At 41.7% G+C, this 26,781-nt stretch overlaps 1 protein-coding gene across 1 annotated transcript in view; it reads left to right on the top strand.

Moving 5' to 3' along the window:
- The first annotated feature begins 1,495 nt into the window (after nucleotides 1-1,495).
- epha4l (eph receptor A4, like) overlaps nucleotides 1,496-26,781 on the top strand; it is a 65,677-nt gene continuing 40,391 nt past the window's right edge. Inside the window, exons 1-3 of the mRNA XM_015009831.2 lie at nucleotides 1,496-1,742; nucleotides 3,270-3,337; nucleotides 6,395-7,058. Coding sequence (XP_014865317.1) covers nucleotides 1,646-1,742; nucleotides 3,270-3,337; nucleotides 6,395-7,058 — 829 coding nt within the window. The 5' untranslated portion in view covers nucleotides 1,496-1,645. The remainder of the gene's footprint in view (nucleotides 1,743-3,269; nucleotides 3,338-6,394; nucleotides 7,059-26,781) is intronic.

The following is a 26,781-nucleotide window of genomic DNA, read 5'->3' as shown; positions in this document are numbered from 1 at the left end:
ATAATTATCTACTTGAAAACAAAGACTAATGTTTAAAAGAAATCATACTACTCTTCAGGTTAACCAGACACAGTCCTGCCAGACCACAATTCAGCAGTAAGCCCTGGTTATGTTAACAGCAATGGGAAAAAAAATTGACATGTGATATTCTGGGTATGCTTACATAGCGTTAGCCTCGGAAATTCTTGAAATTGTCCCCCACGTTATTTAATAAAAGCTTGTTTATGAGGGTTTGTTGCAAGTGGAACACAACATAAACTAATAATAAAGTTTCAAGTATTGCCTTTGAATGTAATGACTTTCTCATTTTTGCTATTTACCAAATGAAATAATTCTTTTTATTATTATTTCATTATTTCATTAACCCACCCTAAAACAGGAAAATATTTTCACAATTTAATGGCATAGTGAAAGAAAGAAATGTTTTTCTTTTTTATGTAAGGAAATGTTACGTAGACTTTATATACCATCCACTAGTAGACACCATGATAACACAATCAACTATCAGAGGTTGTGTTGTTATATCAATACATTCACTCACTGTACTACCAATTTAAACATATCACTATGCAGTTTTCTGTTGACATACTGAAACATCTAATCCAAATGTTTAGATAGAATTTGTTACCAAAACTGATTTTCTGTTAAGGTTTTTATTTAGCCACTTTACAACCTGACATTAAGAAACTGATATTATTTTATTATTATCAATAAAATTAATTATTTAGATATGTTGCAGAATATTTGACGTCTTCTGCAGCGCACTGTTCCTTATAGTGCACCAAAAGACAAAGGGACAATAATCCATACAGGTTTACCACCGATCTCAGAGCTGCTCGTGTCAATTTTTACAAAGTGCTTTACCGTGTAATGCAAGGGAAGGTCACGATCCTGCTTGTTCTTTAATCCAATTCTGGAGCCAGAACAGGTGTCGATCTGTCCGCTAGGTGGCGACCTCGGGCCGATGAGGCTCACCTCGGACTGCAGACACGCAGGATCAGCACAGTGTGACTGTTGATGAGCGCAGAGGGCAAGAAGAGACGCACTCCTCCTCACCCATGAATCGACTGCTTTATTTGTAGCTTTGATTGCTCATGTAAAGTAAGAGATGAGCTGGTGTTCCCAAGCAGAACAAAACTAATTAAACTGCTTACAGTTTATTATTTGATTCCAATTGGCAACTCACAAAATCATGTTTAAAAAAAACAAAAAAAAAACACCCTGCAGTAAGCCCGCGGTGAATTCAGTGAGGGGGGTGGATGACACTTGGATAGGGGGGCAGTTAACGATTATTTGCACCCCGCTTTCTTGTCCCCGAAGTTTCCTCCTTGAATTGTCGGAGTGCGCGTCAGAGCGCACAGACACGCCTCCAGCCTGTGGATCGCTCGGTGCGTCTCTCTCCTGCTGTCCGCTTCAAACCCATATTCCGCTGGGGAAAGTCAGAGGACAAGAGAGAGGGAGAGTGGGAGTGTGTGTGTGTGTGTGTGTATGAGAGAGAAAGAGAGGGAGAGAGAGAGAGAGACAGAGAAAGAGAGAGTGAGAGAGAGAGAGAGAGAGAGAGAGGGAGAGAGAGAGAGAGAGCGGGACCAGAGAGAAGAGAAACGCAAGAAAAAGAAGAGAGGAAAAAAGCGGAGCCGCGTCGCAAATGGCACTCATGGCAGGGATTTTGTTCACGGTCACCGTTCTTATTTCTGGGATTTCTACGCTCGGTTCGTCGGCACGGATATACCCACCAAATGAAGGTAAGAAGACTACAGCAGACTTTAGACTTCATCCACCCTCCCAGCTCCGCACCGTCCCTGTGCTTGTGTTTGCGCCGCGGAGACCTCTCACTCCTTGGCCCCTCGTTGCGTTTGCACGGAGGCCCCTCAAAGAGTTCAACAAAGGAAAACACGGCGACGGTCACTTTTTTTTTTCTTCAAGATTCAGCGCATAAGGGATGTCCAAATGCGCATTGCTCGTTTTCGTCTCGGCTGCATGGAGACCCTGGGTGCATGAACAGATCTCGCTTGTGGTCCCAAGGCAGACTGTTTTGTCAAGAAGAAAACTGAGCTGATCAGTAGACAAAATGCGCTTAAATATTGTCAGGTTTATAACTACAGCAAATAAAATAAAAAATCAGGACAAAAACCCCAGAACGAGAAAGCAGCAAAGCAGCTCTGGACCCAACAGTGTGAGAGCTCATCGCTCCGTCTGTCACTTTGTGTTTGGATGGAAGACGGCGACAAATTCAAAAAGTTGAATTGCGCGACTCTGCGCGTGTAAGATATGGACCGAAATATAGGGGGAAAAAATAAATAAATAAATAATAATAATAATTATATATATATATATATATATATATATATATATATATATATATATATATATATATATATATATATATATATATATATATATATATATATATATATATATATATATATATATAGAATCAATATTAAATAGAATCAACGGAATAATGCAAAATGTCTACACCAAGAGAGCAGAAGATTTGGGCTTTAACTTTCTACTGACCGGCCTGGACAGTATTCTCTTCGCGCAGCGTCTCTTTTCCAGAATATTTTTCTCGTTCTGCAAACGGAGCGGGATTTTAAATAAACTGATCTGGTAGCAACACCCTGTGTGTCCCCATCGGAGGAGCAAATCTGCATTGGACTCACACAGACCGTTTACACTTACTTTAGTTTTATACATGAGAAATATTTAACATTTTGACATAAACTTTTGTTTCCATAGATTTCATTTCTGTTAATATGTGAAATCTGCATATCATATTTCATGAAATTAGCTTTTCAGTGCAGGAGATGAGACATTTTACGCACACCACTTGCTGCCGTTTTGTCTAGAAAACTCATTGCGATTAACGCTCTATTGAGCTATTATGTTATGTTTTCTCTGTTTTAATTTTAGACTCTTCATATTTGCATTCAGAACGTCTCCAAGCTTAAATGAAACACACAATAAATAAATAAATAAAATAAAAACAATTTGAGACCCATACACCAATCGCTATAAATCATTCTCCTCAACGAAAATCAATCAGCGGCCATCACAGCAGGGGAATTACGCAGAACACAACGCACGCAAGGACAACAGCAAATTTAATATTAATTCCCTGCCCGCAATGATATTTCTCATGTGCGGATATTTTTCCAGTTTGACTGTTATTTGGTTAAAAATTAGGAGGCCATTTTTCTTGCTATGCTGGTGTTGTGTGGACAGTCTGAGCCTTGCAAGATTGAACGTCTCCCATTCTTGTTTTCCAGTCACGTTATTGGACTCCAGGGCCGTACAGGGGGAGCTGGGATGGGTCGCCAATCCGACAGAAGGAGGGGTATGTATCGCAAAAAGCTGTTCCACCGAGAGAAGATATCCGTTATTTGCAGGAGGAGGCGGGGGTGATAAATAAACAGTCCTCCCTGATAAGAGTTTTTTTTTCTTGGTGAAACCATTTCAGGAATATCTGGGTTGGATATTTATTTTGTCATTTGTCGAACCTGTCAGGGTATTTAGTCTTGGGGTGAGGAGGCACGGGGCTTTTGAGATTCTCATATATGATAACCTTGAGTAAAAATGCCACAATACTAAAACAAAACAAAAAAATAAATAATTGAAAACCAATAAGACTCAAGTATATAGCAGGATCTATTAGCAGAAAAGTGTCAGTTATCCGAGCTATTGCATAAATAATCAAATATTAATGTCAAAGCAGTTAAAGCATATATTTATTTGGGATTTGGGATTTCTTTTTTACATAAACTTGAGGAAAACATGTTCAATAACCGGGGGCTACATTTAGAAGTAATTAAGTTATATCTAGTCATTCTATCCTTCATAGAGTAACACAAGTCTAACAGTCTGATATTTAGTGATAATTTAGTCAGGCTATCTACACTGGTAGCCAGCCTACAGTTTGAATTTAGTTATTTACTTATAGTAACTTTTCCTTAGTTCTAGATGGGGTTCCTTTGTCGTCCACTACATGACTATCCAGGTTGTTCATGTTTCTTGTAGGTGAGGGAAAATGTAGGTGCCATATTTCAGCCAGCTGACTGGCTGTGCACAGCAACAGGTGGAAGAGGGGCAATTCTGTGTTACCCACTGCTCCAGCCAGCCACAATAAAACTCCCTCTGGCACTTTTTCTGGCATCTCATTAAACAGACTTCAGTGGCGGTGAATTTGAGTGGATTTGAAAATGCAACTTTTAAACCCTGGCATACTTTGAGACGGTAACTAGGCCATGCCTTGGAGTGAGATCATTTCATTCAAGGTACACCAAAATTTTGATCAAATAAAATGTGATACTTTATTTTACATGTGGAGACACTTCAGAACACCTGGAGGGTCCCATGAGTTTCCACAGTCTGCTTCAGGAACCCACACAAAACCCCCCGCCTCCAATGCCAGGAACCCCTGCTCCCCTTTCTGCTTGCTCCCCTTGCCTCTAACCACTCCGTAATGGTCAGATGCAGGGGCTGATACTGCAGCGGGCGTCAGGTTTCCTGAATAGACGTTGGATTGAATTGGTCTTTGTGGAGAAACTTTATATCCCTGTCCACCATTCAGTCGAGGAGGGAGGGAAAGAGGAAGAGAGAAAGAGAGGGGGGAACTTGGCAGCTTAGAGAGGGTCCTCTGGAACTGATGAATAAGGCGGAAAGTGCCGTGGGCTTCAGCCCCAGCTCCGGCTACAAACCAGAGAGGAAAAGGGTCGACTAAATGCGTGATACCAAACTCTACCTGCCTCTGATATTAGATATCAGAGCACAAATAAAATTCGGACACCTCCTCCAGCTCTACAAAGGGTAACTTTTGATAATGTGTTTAATTTCCTCAAGAACCTGAATGAATAGTGGCTTTCATTAGACAAAGACTTTTCACTCCGGAATTTTAGTTGAATTGCACAAATAAAAAGAGAAACACATGTGAACCTTTTAAAGTAAAAAAAAACAAAAAAAACTATATCATTTACAACAATTTGGCCTGTTACTGAATCTAAAATCATCGACACAGATGTTAGATGCTATGCTTTTGACCCTGCACAAACAATCCTGCGCTGCGCTCGGGTCCTGCTATCGGCCATCTTATCACAAACCATTGATTGACAGGGTCCTGGCAGCTCCTGCGAGCCTGCGTTCACCCTCTCATTATGACCAATTGATCTCATTCTGCCTCTTTCCTGCTATCAGGGAAAGGGGCAGCCTTATCTCAGCGGCGCTAGATTTTCACAACAAAAGGGGAAGGGTGGGAGGGTGTGGGATGCAAAGGGAAGGGAGCAGAATGGAATAGAACAGCAGGGAATGATAGACGTTTTCTCAAATCATACAGCTGCAGCTGTATTTAGTATTATCCCTTCCACCTCCTGGGAAATAAGGTTTTAATCCGGAGTGTTTACGATTAGCCATTGAGTCATATCTGCCAGCATCGCTCTTATCTCCCATCGTCCCGGTTCTATTCGTTTCTGTATGGTTCTCCAAATGGCTAAAGCTACGCAAGCCAAAGGCTCGTCTGCTTCTGTTTACAGTCCGGCTCAGTCAAAGACTCTTTTTAAAACACACAGTTAAAAAACTTGAGGGAAGCATAGTGCTTTGAGCCTCTCAAGATGAGGTCCATATTTGCTCAACGGTGCTCTGTTGAGAGGGGGAACTATATCGTAAGTAAAACAAACACTCCCCTTTGGTAAAAATAAGCCAAATCGCACAGGGTAAAATAATCCATGCACCTCACATCAGTACCTCCCTTCTCTTTATGAGTTCATGCTAACCTCAGTGAACATGTGCGTCTCGGTCTGCAGGTCTCTCCTGATTATGCAGACACAAAGCAGACCAGGGCCCATTAGATCGTTAGCACTTGTTCAAAGACTTTCTGGATCTGTACAATGCGGTGATGGCATTCTTTCCTTTATAACTCCTCTAATGTTCTTAAACATCCACCTGAATGTTTGTGTGTGAGCTGGAAATGGATTTTTTTTTCTATATCACTCCCAAAGTAATTGTACTGAAGATCATTGAGGCATAAACCTCATTACATACTCTTTCTTTCTGATGCTTCAGCGAAGGCAGTGAATAAAAGTGGCTTTGTGATTCCATATTAAGGGCTAACAAGTCTATTAGGTGTAATTCATAAAACATGCATTAAGTTAAGCAGTCAGCTCAAATATTGACTAAAACAGTCAAATGCTCCTTTGAGGTTACATTACCTCATAGTCATGTTAAGCATTACACAGCCCGTTATGATTATGAGATGTTTTTCAGAAGTCCTTAAACCTTAACAGGTTTTTTTTTTTTTTTTTACTTTTTTCCTTATTGTTTGTGGCATACAACTTAAGCTGTAAGATCCATCAAGTCTAATTTCATTCTTGTTACATTTTTTTTTCTCTCGTCCTTTCCCCAGTGGGAGGAAGTGAGCATTATGGACGAAAAGAACATCCCTATCCGTACATACCAGGTGTGCAATGTCATGGAGCCAAATCAGAACAACTGGCTCCGTACTGACTGGATCCCCCGTGGAGGTGCCCAGCGTGTCTACATCGAGATCAAGTTCACCCTGCGGGACTGCAACAGCTTGCCGGGGGTCATGGGAACCTGCAAGGAAACCTTCAATCTTTACTACTACGAGTCCAACAACGACAAGGAGCGCTACATCCGGGAGAACCAGTTCACCAAGATAGACACCATTGCCGCAGATGAGAGCTTCACTCAGGTGGATATCGGGGATCGCATCATGAAGCTGAACACGGAGGTCCGGGATGTGGGTGCCCTGACACGGAAGGGTTTCTATTTGGCGTTCCAGGATGTTGGAGCGTGCATTGCCCTTGTTTCTGTTAGGGTCTTCTACAAGAAATGCCCTTTATCCGTGCGAAACCTAGCCCAGTTTCCTGATACTATCACTGGTGCCGACACGTCATCGCTGGTGGAAGTTCGTGGCTCGTGTGTGGATAATTCGGAAGAAAAGGAGGTTCCCAAGATGTACTGCGGAGCCGATGGAGAGTGGTTGGTGCCCATAGGGAACTGCCTGTGCAACCCTGGATACGAGGAACGCAATTCAGAATGCCAAGGTGAACAACTGCCATTTTATTTTTTTCTTCTTTCTTACTGTTTTCTTTTACCTAATTCTAAATGTTCACATCAAACTAACCCCTCAAATCCTGACCACACTCACCCTTTAGTAATGTTCCCTTCCCCCCACCTGTAATTCTTTGTTTCTATCCCCTTTGTTTTGTGTCTTTGTCCTGTGCTTTCCTTTCTCAATTTACCCACCTAGCACTCTGCTGGAAATTTTTATCTCCTCGCTCGCTTGCTTTCTCCAGTCTTTTCATGGTGTGCTTGCGTGATAGAAGTAATGACGACTGTAAGTGGAGTAATTAGCAGGCCCACTGGGAGGTGTTGTGCAAAGGGATGTATCCCAGGAGAATTGGTGAAACTGGGAGTGGAGCGCAGAGCTCCAACTGGTTCACACCACTGCTGTGTCTTTCACCCCACCTGTTCTTTCTGTTGCTCCCAATGGAGCCCAAAGCTTGAAAAGGAGATAGACAGCTTTGGGAAGAGTGGGAAAGAGTGAAATAGGCTTTACGATTCCAAGCATGTTTGGGAGGAGTGAAAATGCGGTGGTGAGACTGGGCTGAGGTGGCGATGTTTGTTTTGAAGGACTAGCCTTTTTAGATAATTATTCTAAATCAGATTGTTGTGATTCTAAACCTGGCCCTTCAGCAGAGATTAAAAAGTAATTCCAGAGTTCCCTCTTCTAGTTTCTTTTTCATTTCTATAATTTCTTAATATTTGCTCAGTCTTTTGTCTGTTTTATTATGCCCGGTGTAAAGTGAAGCACATGTGGCACAGCACTGTTTTTGTGGACCATGTTGAGTGTTTTACCAGTCTGACCCAGGGTTGTAAGCCGTCCTGTAGGGCGGATGCCAGTTTTGCTTCACTGCTTTATTGGTAGACACCTCCAACAAGCCCATCACCATCACATACAAAAAGCAGTGAGCTGCAGCAGCGAGGGGTCAGAGGCTGGGCACGGGTGATTAACAGGAGGGACGGACCACTACACCTCTCCTAATTTACGAGGGAGCCTTTATCTTGGAGAACTAATTGCATGACAAACAGGTCTGGTGATTTAGGGGTGCCAGTGGCTGCTTGGGGGTAGGGACGGGTAAAAGGGTTCAAGTAGTCACAGATGGGGCATAGGGGTTCGTTTTATGGCCTAAAAAGGCTTCCCTGTTACTGGTTTCAGACGATTCCCACCAGGTTTTCCTTCCTGAAGTAAGGAGATCAAAACATGCTTCGTTGCATAGCTGACGTAATGCTTTTTTTTGGCACACTGTAATGCAGTTTATGATCATACCACCTACATTTTTGGAAAAAGAAATGTCTTTGATCCTATTCACTTTACTGGATCTTATACAGGCTTTAGAAATTGAAGTAGTGTCCTTATCAGAGTAATTCTTGTTGAGAAAAGTAGCTGCTACAGACAGCTGTATGGATACGCAACCATAGGTTTTATGGGACTAATGCAGTCTTTTTATATTTTGCCAGCCCTATTCTGACACTACTTGTTTTTAAGCCAATGTATCCATTTAGCTCACGTATCACTGCAGCTCCTTGATTGTGTTTAAGTTAACAATGCCAGCCAATCCATTACCTTTTAGCTTCAGTTACAATGTTTATGTTTTAACATTTCACTTGCAGTCGTACTCTGGGTGACATGCCTCGAGTGCAGCCTGAGCAAATGAACTCTACTGACTCCAGGGTTAAAAGGTGCTGCCCACTATTGGTTCTCAAGTGCACTGATGAGCTGGTTAATATTCCCACAAGTGACAGGCTCTATGGGAGAAGGGCTCCACATCTCGAAGGACGTGTTGACCAAGAAACTCAGACAGAAGCTCATTTGGGGGCAGGGTGGTTTTCCAGGCCAACCTTAGGGTTTTGCTTTTCTTGATGTGTGTTTTGTGATTTGAAACAATTTTAACTAAACAGTGTGTCAATCTGCACTTAGACTAGGTAGCTGTGCACCGTCGTACTCAAAGGTGTTTTGTGCTTCACGTGGTATCGTTGTTAGAAGGTGTGGGTTTGTAGGCTTGTGTGTCTTTTCTCTTCCTGTGTATGCGTGAGGTTACAAGGGCACCTTGGCCCCTGGTTCCCAGCCTAAGATGAATGGAATCTCCTCCATCATTGTTTGGGTGACAGGAGAGCCGGCTGAGGAGGGTGATGTTTGGGGAGAAAAGGGAGCCGAGGGGGAGCTTATGGGGCACAGAAGACTTGCATTCTCCTCCCCTGGTTGAGGTCAGAGGTCGCCCCCTTCTGCATCCATCTTACTGCTCTGTCTGACAGGGTTGTGGATCCAGGATTGATTAAGACATCAGGATTTTGACAGCTGTGCCAGTAGTTTGTATGTGTGTCTGTACTCAACATAGACCTGGGGTGAGTATGGTGTAGCCCCAGGGCCAAGGCAAGAGGGACAACCAAGAGAAACCGAGGGCCAAGGGCCCCCCTGATCTAAGGAGAGGTCTCTGTCTGTTTGTGTTTGAGATCCCGTTCCCTGTTAACTATGCCCCTCACCCCCACTACCCTCATCCCACCCCATATGTTCTGTAGGGATGATGAAGGTCATGGAGGACTCTCGCTCCTCATCTGGTGAGGAGCGTTTTTACCGATGAAGGTGCTGCGGTGCAGATGAGGAAGACATTAGTAAGGATTCTGTAGGCCATTATGCAAACATGATTATTGCCTCTACAGCATTTTTGACACTGAAAGAAAAACTTTCTTCCAATAGCCACACATAGCAGGCATGTGTGCTTTCATTAAAATCAGCGGATTTAAAGTTGTGATTTATTTGCCTTCATGTTGTATAGGTTTGTGTATGTTGAGGATGCAGCCTTGTTGAGGCGTCAGCAGTTTCATGTGACACTGCAGATTGCTTGCTCGCTGAGCTGTGAACAGGTTTCCTGCATCTCAGTCAACACACAGCATGTCTTTTGTTTCCTTTGTGAGGTTCTTGTTGACAATTGCATTCCCTTCCCCTTCAGTATGTGTTTATTTTTATTTTTTTGGTGGGATTTTGCAACTTGTTTGGTCAGAAAAACGAGTCCCATGGAGAACACTGTCATGTTTGTATGACTGATTGCGCTCACAAGACGTCACCATGCATAATTCTCCTTTTCATGAGAACAAGACCAAGACATTTTTACTACTGTTTCTGTGGAAACAAAATATTAAAGTTTTTTCATTTTCACAAAAAGAGCGGAGATTATATCAATCACAAACTGTGTTTTAAAATTTTTCTTAGATCAGTTTACGATTCTTCAGTCCAGGTCGGACCAGTTTGTTTATTGTGGTTTTATGCTAGTCTTCATCTATGGCAGTGGTTCCCAAAGATTTTCTTCTGGGCCCCCCTATGGATTACAATAAAATCCCCCGAGCCACCACCACCAAAAAAAAAAAAAAAAAAAAAAAAAATCAACTGGGCACACACATCGTTTAATAGACATAAACCTACAGACATATTTTGTTTTCAAACTCCACTGAAGTTTATTTCACACTTCAGGTTGCAACAAAACAAACTACAAACCATCTTTATAGTGAAACACTTTTGTGTAACATTGTTTTTTTTTAGTTCTATACAGTGGAAGAGTTTTCTTTGCCGTTAGTGTTATTTCAAACACATTTCTTTTTTTATTTGTAACAATATTCAACTTTGCTATCATCAATACATTTTAAAAAAGCTTCTGTGCAAAATTGGGTTAAAACATGAATCTCCATGAGAGTTTTTTTTTTTTTTTCTCATTCATTGCGTCCCCCTTGCAATGGCACTGCGCCCCCCATAGGGGGCGCACCCCACACTTTAGGAACCACTGATATAGTTATACTTAGAAGAAAAACAACATAAATCCATTTTTTTAAAACAAATGAAATCAGTGTTTCACAACGGTAAAATTCTATTTTATATTCTGTTTCATTCAGGTATTTTAGATTGGAACTGTAGATGAACAAATGTTCTCCCAACTGATTAAAAACCGTAAAATTAAAACTAGTGTTTGGGATCAGTTGGAAGCTTTAAGATCAATGCTAGCTTTACCATAGTTAGAGACTATTGATTACCCAGTCATGGTATTCTTACACTGTTCACTATGGTGACCATATTATGATTTTCCAAAAAAAAAACAAAAAAAGGACCAGTCATGACAAACTTCTACTACACTTGGTCTACTTTCTTGTTGACATGCTACATATCTTCTTCTCTAATTTGGGCATATCTCTGTAGAGGACTTAGACCTTTGAAATCACGAGAAAATATAACAAACTATTTGACAACCCAATAAGTAGAAGCTCAAGAAGTATTTGGAGAGCAAAGTTGATTAGTTTTACAGAACTGCTTAAAAGCCTGACTCAGACCTTTTAACGCACATTTTCGATTGATTTAATGCAGTTAAAAAAAATTATATGGTCAGGAAGACAGCTTCTATTGATCCTGGAGTCTGGACATGACTTTGGCCTATAGTCAGTTTACTGAAGAATAATCCAAACCTAAACTTTAGCCAAGCATTGCTCTAATGTCAGATTCAAGTTTAAAATATTGTTTGTGCTTTTTCTTTTACACTTAGAGTGTTGATTACTCAAACATAATTAATGAAATTCTTTTAAAGATTACTGTAGCTTTTTTTTTCTGACTAGATGTTGCTTGATATTAATTTACTGCAAATTTTACATGAATACCACACTTCATTTTCTAGATCCATTCATTTTTTTGCTTGTATTACCTACATGAGTGGATCAAAACCTAAACTCAAACTGGGAAGTCAGTTTGGGTTGGGATTTCTTTCCTCACCTGATGTTCCCCTGCTCCCTTCCCTTCATTCCTGCACTATTCCCAGCTGTCTCTGTTGAGCTGGAAGCCCTCAGTGGTCCTGGATTAAGAGGTTTTAGGGATGAAGTTTCTCTGCTCATTGTGAGTGCGGATCTGGGTCTCCCATTCTCTCTCTCCCTCTGTTGACAGTTTTAAATATGCGCTTGGGAGCATCATTCTAAATTCACCACGTAATTCTATTTAGCCAGCCGGTCCCCGATGGCTTTAAATACACAGAATCACTCTCCCTCTCCCATTTCATCCCATGTTTCACCCCCCCGTCCCCCTTCTCTTCCTCTGCATATGCACAAATTAGGTATTTGCATCTTCTTTTACGCCGGCTTAGTCGCTTGCTTGTTCTCTTTCTCTTCCATGTCATCCGTCTCCTTAAATTTCCCTTTGCTTCAGTGATCCGTTATCTGCATTTATCTTTCTTTTACATCTCTTCCTCTTTTTATACTCCTTTATTTTTTTTCTCCCGAGCTCCTGTTAGTAATTTTCACCCATTGACACTGTCTTTATTCTCGCGCCTTCTCTCCCCCCCCCCCCCTCCCTCTGCGCCGGCCGTCGAGGTGGTTAGTGTTTGTCAGCCTGTCTGTGGTGGCGGCAGCAGGAAGTGGGCTGAATAATGAGATTATACCTTCAGCGGTGGGAGACTGGGAGGGGGGGCAGCACACTGAACATCATCACCCGTCATTCTTCTCTCAGACGTGCATTCACAAGTGACACTTGTGAGTGCTCACTCTAACTCCAATTATAAATGCTCAGTCTCATGAAGAGAGAGAGGGAAATCAATGTGCCCGCTCACACACATGCACGGCCCTATGCTCGAATATCCTGCCAGGTACATGTGCAAAATGACATGGTAAGCAGTAAACTCAGAGTACACTAACACATATGTACAGCAGATGCATGAACAGTCAGAGGCAAGCTGAGTGCGGGAGGATAGAGGTGGATGTACTCATCACTCTCTCTGCCACCAGAGACGCTCATTTTGTGCTGCTGAATAGAGGCGAGGAATCTATTACCGACTGAAAGCAGGATAGAACAACAGGTACAGACAGAGAGGACAGAATATCCCATGAGGTTTCCCCCCACCCCACTGCACTCGTCCTGAAATAATTATTTAAGCCATTTTTAATACTTTGTTCTCCTAAATGTTGAAGCTAAAATCCCCTCAATGCACAAATCTTCTCTTTAGTGGCCGGAGGAGGGGCTGCTGGTGGTAATTCAGACATCATTAGCTGAGGTGCTGAAAAGTTTTTCCTGCTCGGCCGGCCGTCCCGCCTCAGTGTTTGTTCCCTTTGCAGTTCTCGGCACTCAACACCCTTCTCCAGCCCCAAATCACCTCCCCACCTTCTCCCGTCGTGCCCCTGTTCAGGGCAGGAAGCCATCAGTGATAGAACGTGCTCCGCGCCGATAGTGCTGAGCATACCGCAGCGCGCGTGTGTGTTACCGCATTGCTGCAAAAGAAAAAAAAAAAAAAAAAAAACTGCTTTTACTTATTTATCCCCTAACGACTTTTTAAGCTCTCATTTATTAAAACCAAAGAAACTCAAAACCTTGTTTCGGATTCTTTTTTTTTTTTTTTATTTAACCACCCGTCCTCCGCTGCGGGAAAGTGCAAATATATGTAATATGTCAAACTTAGGTTTTAAATAAAGAACACTGGCCTGAGCTGCAGTTTAGAAATGATTCTTGGATATTAATATAGATGGCATCATTTTCAGCAAAGTGCTTTACTGGCAGATTCTAAATAGATCTTACACAATGAATTGAAAGGAAGCGGTTCAACAATAAATATAACTGACTAATAAAAGAGAGCACATCGTTCAGAACCACTCAGTCAGATCAGAAAGTCTGTTCAAAGAGGTGTTTTCTGAAGTTTTTAAAATAGATTGAAATCATAAATGGAGTGAGTTTGCATAGTGTTTTTCTTGTCGTACTTATTTCTCCAAACACCTTTTATGCTGGAGCCACATCCACCCAGAGAACCTCACAGACACACACACACACGCGCACACACACACGCACACACACACGCACGCACGCACGCACGCACATTTATACACTGATGCACAGTTCGACAGGCAACATTGGTTTTAGTGCCCTGCCTGAGGACATGTTGTCATGTGGCAGGGGAGAAAGCAGTACTCAAACTCACAACTTTATTTTTGCAAAACAGCTACTCAACTCTAAAACAATAAGCTGCATACAGATGCCTCTGCACTTTGCATTGAGTTTTATGGTTCAGTTTTATTCAACCTGATGCAACCACATAGTGTAAATTTCTAAATCAGGCCATTTTACGCTGCAAAATTGGAAAAATAGACTCAAAATAATTACTTGTTTATTAAATCTACAGCATCCAAACTTGCACAACCACCCACAACAAGCTCACCAAAATAAAATATATTTTTTAGTTTAGTATTTTGCTTTTGTTTAGTCAAAGCACCTTATGCACGACGGGGATAAATAATAAAAAGCAAAAATATGTATTTATTCATTATTTTTAAAAGAAGCACATCGTAATTTTATATTGCCTATCATCTGATAGTGTGTATTTTACAAAAAAATGAAATAAATAAACCATGGTACAGTGAAACGTATTAATCTGGATAAATAATCAGAAAGTGTTCAGCAGGTGCTTGTCCTCTTTTAATTTTAGTCTTTTTATGCCTAACTCTTCAGTGAAACCACATTTATTTTTTATATATATAATTTGAAAGGCATGGCTTAGCAGAAAGCATCCAGACCTTTTGTTCATTTTGTATGTTGGATGCTTAACAGTGCATAGATTCATAATACTATTAAAGTCACTGCTTAAAAATACTGATTATAGTGTCACAAACCGGCTGATAAAATGTCTTTGTGGTGTCTGTACTCAATTTAGATCACCTCTGAAGTTGTGCAAACTTAAACGTACTTATTGGACAATAAGTAAGCGATTCCCCTGACAGCGTCCTCTCTGTTTGTACGGAGGAGCTAGCACGGCTGTCGGATGGCATCAGCGCCATATGTGGCATAGAACTGAAAAAAATTGACAAACATTTCTGCTCTCCTCTCCTCCTCTCTCCTCTGCACTCATCCTTCTGAAAAGCATCCTCTCTTTGAAGCCTGCGTTGGGAAGAGGGAGCGATTAAAGCAGTCAGCAAGCAAATTAGCATGTCAAAAGGCCCTGAATCAATACCCCAGCTCTCTACCAACACAACCCCCTCCATCTCCCTCTAACCATCCCTGCCATTCTCCCCATTCCTCCGACTGCTTCCCCTGCTTCCCCCTCCATTTTCTCCCGCACTCCTGCGTGCTCTCGCTCTTGTTCCTTTGCCCCTTCCCTTTTCTGCTGATCTCAATTGAAAATCTTCCTCCCCGCTCTCTCAGCTGGCAGACGACTGAGAGAGAGGAGGCCGGGTTTGTAAAGGGAGATGGACGGATGTATAGGCAGAGAAAGACGGGTAGGGAGGGAGAAGTGGACAGGCATCGAGTGGGCATGGGTTGGACAGTTCTGGAGAGAGGGAGCCTGTGAAAGCGGGGAAAAAAAAAAGGGCCCCTGCCACCCTCTTTGTGCCGACAGACAGGCAGAACGGACCTCTCTCGCCAAGAGGAGCAGAGGAGATGGAGATGAGGAGGCAGGGAGAGAGAGAGAAAAATGGAGACAAAAAACATGGGCGGGAAGTGAAGTGGAAAGAGATTTAGTTCCAGTCTGGCAACTGTGCTTTTTCTGCACTTCATCCATCGGTTCACCATTGCACAGAAATCCTTTTGATCCGGGGCGATGTGCTGCTGTAGGTGTGTGAGCCATTATCTGCCCCGCATTTGTTCTTTGCATCTGTCTCAACAGGCATATCACATGCTGTATCATAAACCTCTATTAATGTCCCGATCTGGTTACACGATCTGAACCTGGAGACAAAGCGGCCCGCCGGCTCCTCAGGTGGACGAACCGCTCTCTGCTCGCTTTCTTACAATGGGAAGCTGATTGCAAACACCTTGAAAATGTTTTATCTCTCCCTGCCTCTTTCTCCCACTGATTTCTATCTTAAGCTCCCTCAGTCCCGCTGGGCCAATAGTAGGTGGTCTTTTCTTCTATTTCCCCCGTCATCCTTTTCTCTCGGGGCACAGGGTTCAGTGGCCAAATCAAAGAGCTTCTCTGCAGCAATCAGTTAAGGGTTATGACTAAAAAGGCTTGCAATAAAGAGCCGCTGTGCAATCTGATGGGCCCTGAGACTGGACACAGAGTCCATGTTAATGAGCTGAGATCCCCTCCCTTTCTAATCATGGTGGTGGAGGAAACCGAACACCTCGTTATGCTCTCCAGAATCACACTCACTCAATCAAAATATGTCGAATAAATCTCAGAGGTAGATCCAGAGGTAGATGCAAGCAAAACAGCTGCTGATGCAATTATGAGTTTTTAATCAGTTACACTAGGAGAGATGCACCACTTTGAATGATTTGATCTGTCAATACAGATATTAAATGATTCTGACCATAAGAACTGTATCCGGCACATTCTCCAAATACTTGTTTCTAGTTGTGACTGGTCCTTAATATGTGTATATTATAAGAGCAGAGGTGAAGTCACATCATGTGCAAGCAAGACATTGTAAAACAGGGTTTACAAATATTTTAAAACAAATACATTATTTCAGAGCTACCATGTCTTTAGCACCATAGTAGCATGGCTAGCATTACTAAAACTGAGGTTTTAGTTGTATGACCTTACTCTGAGATTCCCAACCTTTCCTAATGCAGCATACTCCAAGACAGGCAGAAATTTAATTCTGCTTTCTAGTAATTGCCGAAAGACTTGCTCTCTCTCGCACTCTCACAGCCTGAATGAGCTGTTAAGATGTGTAAAAAAAAAAAAAAAAAAAAAATCAAATTTAGCTCTGTGACCCATAACTCTTAATGCACTGTCACCTCCAGGATAGCAAGATGCATTGAGCATGGTGTGAAGGTCAGAGGTGATATATATATAAAGTTGCCTCTGTGATGTACTCTCAGAATTTTGTTTTTAAAAATACCCACCTTTTCTCTGAACAACATAAATCAAACGTTTCTTCGAGAAAATAAGCCAGTAGTTTTTTTTTTTTGTTCTTTTTTCTTGCGCTCATGTATAAATCTTTGGTCTCAGCCCAGAACTCTGAGATCAGCTGGCTGCCCTCCTGTGAATCGTCTGTGCCTCAAAATACAATCTTGTTTGTGTATCAAGCACACTGCGGGGTTTCTGGTGAGGTGCAACCTCCCTGTGGGAGAGCCAAAATGTAATTTGAGGATGTGGAGGTCTTGCAGCGCTGGAAGACCTGAAGCTGCAGCGCTCCAGCCAGAGGCAGAGGTGCATCCATGCCAGGGCATGTCTCTGGGATTAGAAATCTTGATCCTTTCTGATCCCAAGCCTGTTGCAGAATACTGCTGGAAGGGTGGGGAGGAAGAAAATGAGACGTGTTTCTCTTGAAGCTTCACGCCAAGGTGGTATATTAGAGGAAGAAGGAAACACGAGTGGATAGAAAACCGAAGGAAGAACATGATAGAGATTGAGAGAAGTTTATTTGATGACCTACAGTGTATACGTGACAGAAACGGTGTGTGTACAATAGAGAAGAAAGGATCATGAATCAGTTGCTGCCTTCTGGCTCTGATAAACGGCTGGAGATATAAAAGGTGAAGTGGGGGGTTAGGGGTACAGAGTGATGCGGCTCTTTGAACAAGCCCGTTGTGGTCAAAGCTTGACCTCCAGCAGCTGCGGTTGATATCAGAGCCAATATTGCTGGCGCTTGTAGTTGAGCTGTTTCACCTGACACTGAAATGGTTTCAGTAGGAACGTGGGCACCTTTGAAAAAATATTTTTATTTTATTGAAACACAGCCTGATACCCAACAACTCTTCTGTTTAACGGAAGAAAATACCTCCAGCAAACAACTTTGATTTTGTGTGGTGCAAGACCTGTTTTTGTTGTCATACATTATTGAAATGTGTTAGGCAATAACTATACAGTTATGAGTAAATCTCTGAAAAGCCTGGAGGCTCAAGGTGGCTTCAGTTGCTGATGAAGATTCCAAAATGTTGAGCATCACCCTACAGTGACTTACAAAACTATTCATACCTACAAAACCTTGTCCAGGGTAAAACCTCAAACTTCATTGGTGTTTCAGTCTACTTTAATCAACACCAAGTAGCTTGATTATGCACTACCTAACATATTTCAACACAAATATCTGACAATTTCAAGACATCTATAAACTGAAGTATGCATTTGTACTCAGGCCCATTTACTATAACATCCATAAAAAAAACCAAATCCATTTCAACCTTTAGAAGGAGAAGTTTGTTGTTAGTCGGGAAAAGCTGCGGAGCTCAGGCGAGAAATCAGTTGAGTGGCAAAAAAACAAAAAAAAAAGTTATGGAAACAAAACTACACAAAAACTCGTTTGAAGTTTGCCACAAACCAAATAGAAATCATTTATAGTGACCCGTTTACATAACAAAAGATAAGAAGGAGACTTTTGTGAGCTTTTAAGGGGAGAAACATTCCAACATAACACAGAATTCAGTTTCAGTGCTATCCGAACACCTGATGTTCATTTTCCACTCACACTGATTGGTCTCTCCTTATAATCACTCTGCCTGTGCATCTTTCGTCACATCAAAGCTACGTGCTAAAACACATTAGCATAGCAATCCTGTCTATGCAGCCATTAACCTGAGACATGCTGTAACCCCCCACTGCAAGGCCAGCCAGGTTCAAGCTGCCTGTGGTTAGAGAAGACTACACATTCAAACTATGAAACATTTATACATGCTGATTTGTCCGATTGGCTTAGGAATGCACACAGTTATCATGCCAAAGCATATCATGCTAACATGTGGCCAAACCACTTTTAGTCACAGGTCCCCTTTAAGGCCATTGCACTTCCATAAAGAAATGACCTCAGTCTTGTTTGGAACAAGAAAGAAAAAGTAGGGAAAGTAACTTGAAGGGGGCAACACCAAGATAAAGTAAAGGTCAATGCTTTGACACCTACAATGGAGACCATCGCTGACCTGACATGAGCTGCTGAAGAGCTACTGACCCGCGAAAATTTTATGTAGCCTCAGTGTGCACGCACAGACACAGCAGTCACAGCACTAGTGCTAGTCTCAGAGACTCACACACACACACATGCATGCACAATAGAAGGTGTTTTGAGGCCCCAGACAGGCTGTCGTCTGGGAGCTGCCTGTAGATTACCTAAACAAACAAACTAAAAATAATCTTTTCAGCCGTGAATCGACCCTTTCCGAGTCCTCCTCACGTACATCCAGAAAAACCGCAAGAGGCTAATGGCAAACCTGCCCTTGAGACTACCGACAACTAGGCAATTAAAGTTTTGCATGTGCCTCTATATGCTTAAGCGCTGACAGATGTGTGTATCACATAGTGTAGGTCACATGTGAATGTGAGGCGTGTTTACAATCTGACTCTCTACAGGGGATTGGATAGGATTACGTCTGAGCTTAATGTAAATTTACTGTTGTGGGGAAGTTTTCATAATGGAAAAATCTGATCATTTAAAAAACAGACCGATTTGCACAGGTTGACATATAGATTTAGAATGTGGTAATGACATCAGACAGAAGTAATTTTCCATGGTATAAAAGCCACCTGAAGGAAAACACGTAGGACATCTAGTTGAATTACTGGTAGCACATATTTACCCTAAATGACCAGATTATGATGATCAGAGAGTCCCGTCTTAGAACCCTCATTCCCCCCAGAAATGAACAAAAATGCCATTTTTCATCCAGTTCACTTTGCATAAAAAAAAAAAATGTTGGTAATAAAACCTGCACAGTTCTTTGAAAAGCTGTTCTCTGAACATTTTTACATGTTGTCATGTTTCAACTTCAAGGTTTTTCATAGGAAATATCTATAATAATAATAAAAAAGTGACATTTTAACTCCCAAGAGCCAGCTTCTGTTACCAAGAATCAAACTGCTAAAGTTCCTCCCGACCTCTTTGGGTCTTTGGTAAGAGGGATTCACCAGGAGTTCACCAGTGTGCACCACCTCCCTGAACACACCATACCTGTGGAAAAATGTTGTGGTGGCAGCATTATGCTGTCAGAATGGTTTTCTTGGATGAGACTAAATGCGGGGCAATCCTGGAAGAAAATCTGTTAGAAGCTGCAAAATCTTCCAGGATCTTTAAAGATATAGCCAGATCTGCATTGGAATGATTGAGATCAAAATATATTTTTGTGTTAGTATGGCCCAGTAAAAGATCAGACTCTAACCCTACTAATAATCTATGCCAAGACTAAAACTTTGATGTCCACAGTTTTTTTTCCATCTAATCTGACTCAATTTAGTCAATGTAGAACCGGGAGAAAAAAAATCACCGTCTAAATGTGCAAAAGACTTAAACATCCAATTGCAGTGAGAGGTGGTTCTGCAAAGTAAGGGCTCAGATGGAAACCATGTATTCTCTTCATGTTACAGTTTTGTGTTACATCACAGAACATTCCAAATAGAGCACTCAGTTTGTGGCTGTATTATGCACAGAGAAAAGATCCAAAGGGTCTGAATATTTTTATAAGACATTTAATATGCTATTAATATCTGATTCTGCTTTCTAAATTATTACTTCTGGTAGTGATCACACAGAATAATTTAACCAATGTAGATTAATTGTAAAGCTGCTAAAAATAAGAGGATGCTTACAGATGCAATTGCGGTTAAATAAATGTATAACACTGTTTAGCCAGCATGCTCTGGACTGATTTGTTATCGATTTGCACTAAAGAAAGACACGTGTTTCATACTTGTTTACAGAATTGGATGCGAGGCCCCTTTCAATCTGTTTCCTTATAGCTTCCTCTTCCTTTTCACCTATTCTTAGTGTGTGCTTGTTGTGTGTTCTCCTCACACATCCTCCATTTTCCTTTCCCATTCTCAACGGCTCACCATGAGCAGAATGGTTTAACTCTCCCGATTGTTTGCCGGTGTGTTCCGGCACAGCAACATTAGCATTCTCCCTTCCTCTCTCATCCTCCTGCCTATTTTTTTCTGTTATTATTTTGATAATAGAATCTAAATGAAGCTCTTTTCATTCTAACTAATGTCAGGAAAGGATGCTAAAAAAACACACATATGCAAATGTGCACTGTCCAACATGACACTCCACCCTTTGGAGACCTTGAGAAAATTGGTTTGACACAAAAACATGACTGTTTGTTTATTGAGCATTGTCCCCACTGTGCTGCTGTCCCCTTCATCCACCTGCTCTCAGAAAAACACGCCTGTTTAGTGGATGTGCGTGTGTCTGTTTATTTGCATGCATGGGTGGCGCTGCGGAGTGCCTCCGAAGCGCAGAGGGCTTTTCAAGGGCTTTTTTGTTCATACCTGACTGTGTGCAGGTGTGCAGAGGTTTGCACGCCTCTGTTTGTGGATGAGGTATAATTTCTGGTCTTGTTTGCCTTGAATCATGGTCAATTATCCACCTTCTGTGTGGATCTTAGGTCACAAAAGGCCCTCAATCTTTTGGCGTTATGCCCAGCTTTTGGTGGTGCCACCTCTGGCACAAAGGCTGCGTCTGAGCTGCACAAACCCAACATGTCCAAAGTCTAGCAGGATTTCATCAAGGAAGGATATTATTTTCTCCTTCTCTCATTTTAAACTGTTTGCTCACTTTACCCTCTGTGTTCATGCTTTCCTTCTTGGACCTTTCTTTAGTGTTTGATCCATTTCCTCACATTCACCTTCAGAAGCTTGTCCCTTATTTTTTAAGGAGTGGCGATGTACGTTCTGAAGAGGCTGGGTGGAATACGTTAGATTTTCATGATATAACCATTGTGCTGATATTCCTTTTTAAAGCCAGGCTGGACAAATTAAAGAGGAAGTCAAGGCCTACGTGTCAATAAGAACAAGGAGACCTTGCTGAACAGAAAGTCTAGAGAACAATATTTAATTTTTTTCCACTTATGCAACACAAGGATTAACAATAAAGGTGGTTCTACGTTGTAATTTTAGCAAACAGGACAATATTGAAGAAGAAATGGCTTATGAAAGCTTAAAATGTTAATTTAATGTACCTTTGCTCATATTCTTAATAAAAAAATGTCTCGTATTCCCATTGCTTTCAACCTTTAGAACCTCTGGTGGAAAATTTAGTGGATGTCCTCAACATTTGATTATTAGCAGGGCATTAATATGATAGCAATATTTGTTCTGTATGTCTTCCATTCAAATACCACAGCAACATGTTTAGAAGCAAAAGTTGTTAGGGACTGCGAATGGTACATACCAACTGAAGCATAAAGAGCTGAGTTCTCTGTCTTATGGTGACCATTTTGGATTATTCGTTTCAAATTAGTGAAAAGCATGCAAATTTTATTTATTTATTTATTTATTTATGTATTTTTTATTTATTTTTTTATTTTTTTATTTTTTATTTTTTTGCTACTTGGAACTTAAAAAGTTGGACATTTGGTTACCATTGCCAAGCACAACTAAACCAAAATGTTTCAATCACCCACCACCACAGAATAGCTTTCAGTTTGTTGTCATGTCATACCAATCGCTTAGAGACGATTAGATAATGTTGGTAGTTGGAAAACTTGTGTACAATCTAAGTTTTATTATGTTATAAACATTATTACATTTTTTTGAACCCCTGCCTGCGTGGAGTTTGGCTCTTGTACCTAATATCTGGGTAAAAAGCCAAGCGATCAGCACAAGATTGTTATTAAGTATACCCTGTTTTGTTCTCAGGGCTTAGCTTGGTGATAATTTTGATTGTCACAATGTGTTTTCCTCAGCTGGGGCCTTGGCTGATGCTCCTGTCTGCTGGATACATGTATTTTAATGAGGGCTACATTTCTGGTAGCACTCAGTTGATGGATTGGTGCTGCTAATATACAGTTATAAATCATCCGACATTTGACAGACAAACTGCTGCCAAGTCTCGTTCCCCCCGGTATTAGCCACCACTACCGAAGCCGCAGTGATTGTCAGCAATGCTGGCTCTTGTCTTCTTAATGTTGTTAGCCCTGTTGGCTTTTGTTTAAATCCTTCATTACCACTAGTAAGGATGTCAACCCAGATGTGACCATCCGACTTTACTATTTGCATGTTAAAGGATGATACAGCTAGTGTAGGACCTTATCCCCCAATCCAGGTCAAGGTCAAGATGTGTGTCGAGTGTACGTCATCAATCATGGTGATCAGTTTCGCTGGCCGTGTGTCCCTCATCCATCATGCTGATGTGTTTTGCTTGCCGCGTGGCTCCGCGTTGCTGTCGGGGCCGGAGGTAATTAATAACGCGGAGTGACAGAATTAATGAGTTAACCTGCTCCACTCTCCTGCTGTTCCAGTGACAGATGCTAGCGGTCAGTTGCTAGTGATCCTGTGCTTATATACCAGCCGCTCAGGTGACTTGATGTCTAAGCTTTTTTTCATTGTCTGCATTCAGCACAGTTAGAACAATTCAGCCTGCGACTGAAATGGGCAAGAAGATAAAGCACTGAAAAACATACAAATGGTTTCTAACAGGAGTCTCACAGTTATCATCAATCTGCAGAAAAACAACGACGCCATACTGCATAGAGATGGTTGGCTCTTCAAGGTGCAGAGAGGCATTTAGACTGAAGCAGAGACTCTCCTTTGCCTCGAGGCCTGAAAGTTGATCGCTTGGTTTTTCAAAGAGCTGCTTTGTGGGGATGCCTCTTCTAAAGAGTGCTTACTGTCTGTTTTGACTAAAAAAAAAAGGGTCTGACTTTTCATCACTTGAGGAAGATAAAGTGAAACCATGAAAGCAGTGAAAATGCCGTCGATTGAACTTAATTCTCTTCTTCTGATTAAAAGAGCAGCTGTCTGTCTGGAAAGGCCTAGCTATTGTGTTCTATGTGCTGGGTGTTACATTCCCATAGCTTTGAACCGCTGTTGTGGTATGTTATCATAGTTTCACTCCCCGGTGCATGGGATACTTTGTTGTGTAGGCTGCAGTATAGCTTGCCTATCGGGCTTTATATGTGGGTCGCACAAGGTGGGCTGCAGCGTGTGGGTAGATGTGGTCTTATTTGGCTGCAATATCAGGAACATGTATGCCTTTTCAAAGCCTGTTGTGTGGGTTGTTGCCACTCTGAAGAAAACTTCAGTTGGCATACATGTGGGCTGCGATCATAGCATCAGTATCTTTTTTAAACACTCCTATTTTTGTCGATGGTTGTGTTGATTGCTTTGTTGTGAACAGATTTTCCTGCCCCCATGCACACACTGCAACCAATTCAGCCAGAGGAATCCCCACCACACTTACAAAACTACTCATTAGCTCCCTCCCCTCCCCACCCTTGTCATCCCTCTCCTCTAAACGGGCTTTAGCTTGGAGACAACAGGAATGAGGATTGGGCAGGAGAAAGACTGACAAAAGGGGGGGAAAGACTAAAGCCAGAGAAGAGGACCGAATGAGAGAAGGATCTGCAGGGAGGGAATAAGTGAAGAATACGATGCCCCTGTCTATGAGGGATTCCATTTTTTTCCCGCTTTTCCAGAATAGAACAGTAAGTCACCAGTGTCTTTGTCTGCCTTTGATCTCTGAGCTCCAGGATTTGGCACCTGACAAACCCCTTTCTGTCTGAAAGGAGGCCTGCCGAGAGAATGCCAAGGAGAGCGGGAGAAAGAGATAGAAGGCGGAGGGAGAGTAAGAAAAAAAATAATAAAGAAGAGCAAGAGAGTGACAGGGGCAAAAAGGGAAACAGTATCGAAGACGGTGTGGAAAAATTGGTTTTGACTTTTGCAAGCTTTACAAAAGGGATACGATGAGGGATCTTATCCCAGATCCCGTATAAACTAAACACACGTGTTCAAGTGTGTCTGTATTTGCGGCTGAGTGAGGGTTTGCCATGGCTGGCCCGGACAGTGATAAATCCAGAGAGTCTTAAGGGGGAATCTCGGACCACCCACTGCTGTGGTTTCTCCCCTTAGACACACTCTCATGCTCCTAATAGGAAGCAAATTCCCCAGCTTTACTTGGATATCGACCTCTTTTTTTTCCTACGTCATTCCTTTCTTTAGGGCAGTCGGTGTTATAAACAAGTCCTCATGTTTTTCAGACATGCTCTAAAACTAAGATGTTTGAGTGCAGATGAAGATGCCAGCACATCTCTGTGGGTCTGGGTTTTCACATAAAACTTTGGGACGGCCTGTGGGGACTCTGAAGACAACCTGGGATGGCTTCATAATGGACATGCAAATGTCTTATGAATTGTGCACAGTTGGAGGTACCCCAATCATAGATTGTTTCTTAGGCTTTAAAGGCACTCTGCAATGAAGACCATGAAGTTTGGGACTCAATTAACTCTCCCTCCAGCTTTAAGCATCAAACACAACCAGTTGACCCCACTATAAACTCCAGACACTTTCCTGGTCAGCGAACAAGTACCTATCTCTAATGCAACTTTGCATTTTGCCTCTTGAGGTGGCTTAAAACAACACCACAAATCCTGCTGTTCTTCTGTCTCCAGAGGTTTTGAGAGATTCCCTCAAAGATACAGAGATAACTGAAAGCACCTCCTGACTAATCTGTACTCTCTTTGTTCGTGAAACTGTGAAGAAAAGAAGAGGCTTCACTCACCCCTGCAGGCTGCAGTCAATGAGGCCGTAGCTTAGCGTTAGTGAGTGAAGCGGCAGGGATTTAGCCCCGATTGAGTGAATGGAAACCGACAAAGAATGACTCAGCAGGTATCAGCTAGCCCCACTCGGTTGACGTTCTGGTACGCTAATCCAGCTGCTCCAGAGCAGAGTCTGCGAGGCAAAGAGTTTATTACGTTTACAATAGAGGGATTTTCCGGTATTTTAGTGGGGCTTGTGGAGGGTTTCCTCAGCTGTTTGTATATGTGAATGTGTTGGCTGCTTGGTGGAATGAGAGTTTTTCTTGGACTTTCTCATCGCTGTGGTGCACGTTTGCTGATTTGATTTCTGGTGTGGTTAACACATGGGGGAGTTACTTGAATTTATGTAGAAACCTCTGATGTATTTATGGCTGCGGTGTGGAAACCATCAGAAACATACTTTGAGATCTGGATTGGTTGTGAGCCATTTCAACTAAAGGGGTACACACAAACATCATTATGGCATAACATTATGACCAGTAAAAGGTGAGTTGATTACCTCAGAGTATCTAACCTTTTGGTAGGGTTACTTAAATTAGGCAGCTAGAAAACTTTTTGTCCTCAATTTGCTCTTAAAGCAAGAAACATGAGTGTCGCAGGCTTCTAGTTTCCAATAAACAATATTCTATTAACAGGTGGTTTGATTTGAACGCACTTCCGACTTAATTTGTTTGAAAAAATATATTCTTTATTTCTTGTAAAAAATTAGCAATAAAATAATTACCAAAAATATCTTACAACTTAGCCAAAAATGAAAGTAAATTTAATGTGACGTTTCAAGTACGAAAAAGTGAAAAGAGGTCAAAAAATCATTTACAAAAAACCTCCCGTCCAAACACCAAACATTTGCCTAACAATGCCTCCCCCAAGCACACGGTGTGTTTTTAATTACTCAAATTAATGGGAGGGTCTAACCAATTACCAACATAATCTAATCAATTCGAATATACAAATTAATTACAGATTTTGGATCTAAACTAACTTAAATAAATTCTAACTTCCCTAAATAGAAAACTAAATTAGTAGAAATTACAATTTGCAAACTTTACATAAATGGCCACAACAATGAGTGTAAGGATTTATATGAGCGTCACAAATGCTACATGGTGATGGCAAGACTTCTGAGTCCAAGCAGCTCCAAAACTACCATTAGTATCTAACAAATGGCCAGGGTAGTTCAGGGCTAAACAGTGACCAACTCAATATCAGTCAGGTGATTTTAAAGTTATTCTGGGTCATTGTACGTTTGTAATAACTGAAATTTAGCATGAATTCATTGGCTCTTTATG

Source organism: Poecilia mexicana, unplaced genomic scaffold (assembly GCF_051168715.1).
Source record: "Poecilia mexicana isolate PSO_F unplaced genomic scaffold, ASM5116871v1 scaffold_13, whole genome shotgun sequence".
Classification (NCBI taxonomy): domain Eukaryota; kingdom Metazoa; phylum Chordata; class Actinopteri; order Cyprinodontiformes; family Poeciliidae; genus Poecilia; species Poecilia mexicana.
The sequence above is the reverse complement of the archived record's forward strand: the minus strand, read 5'-3'. Positions and strand labels throughout refer to the sequence as shown.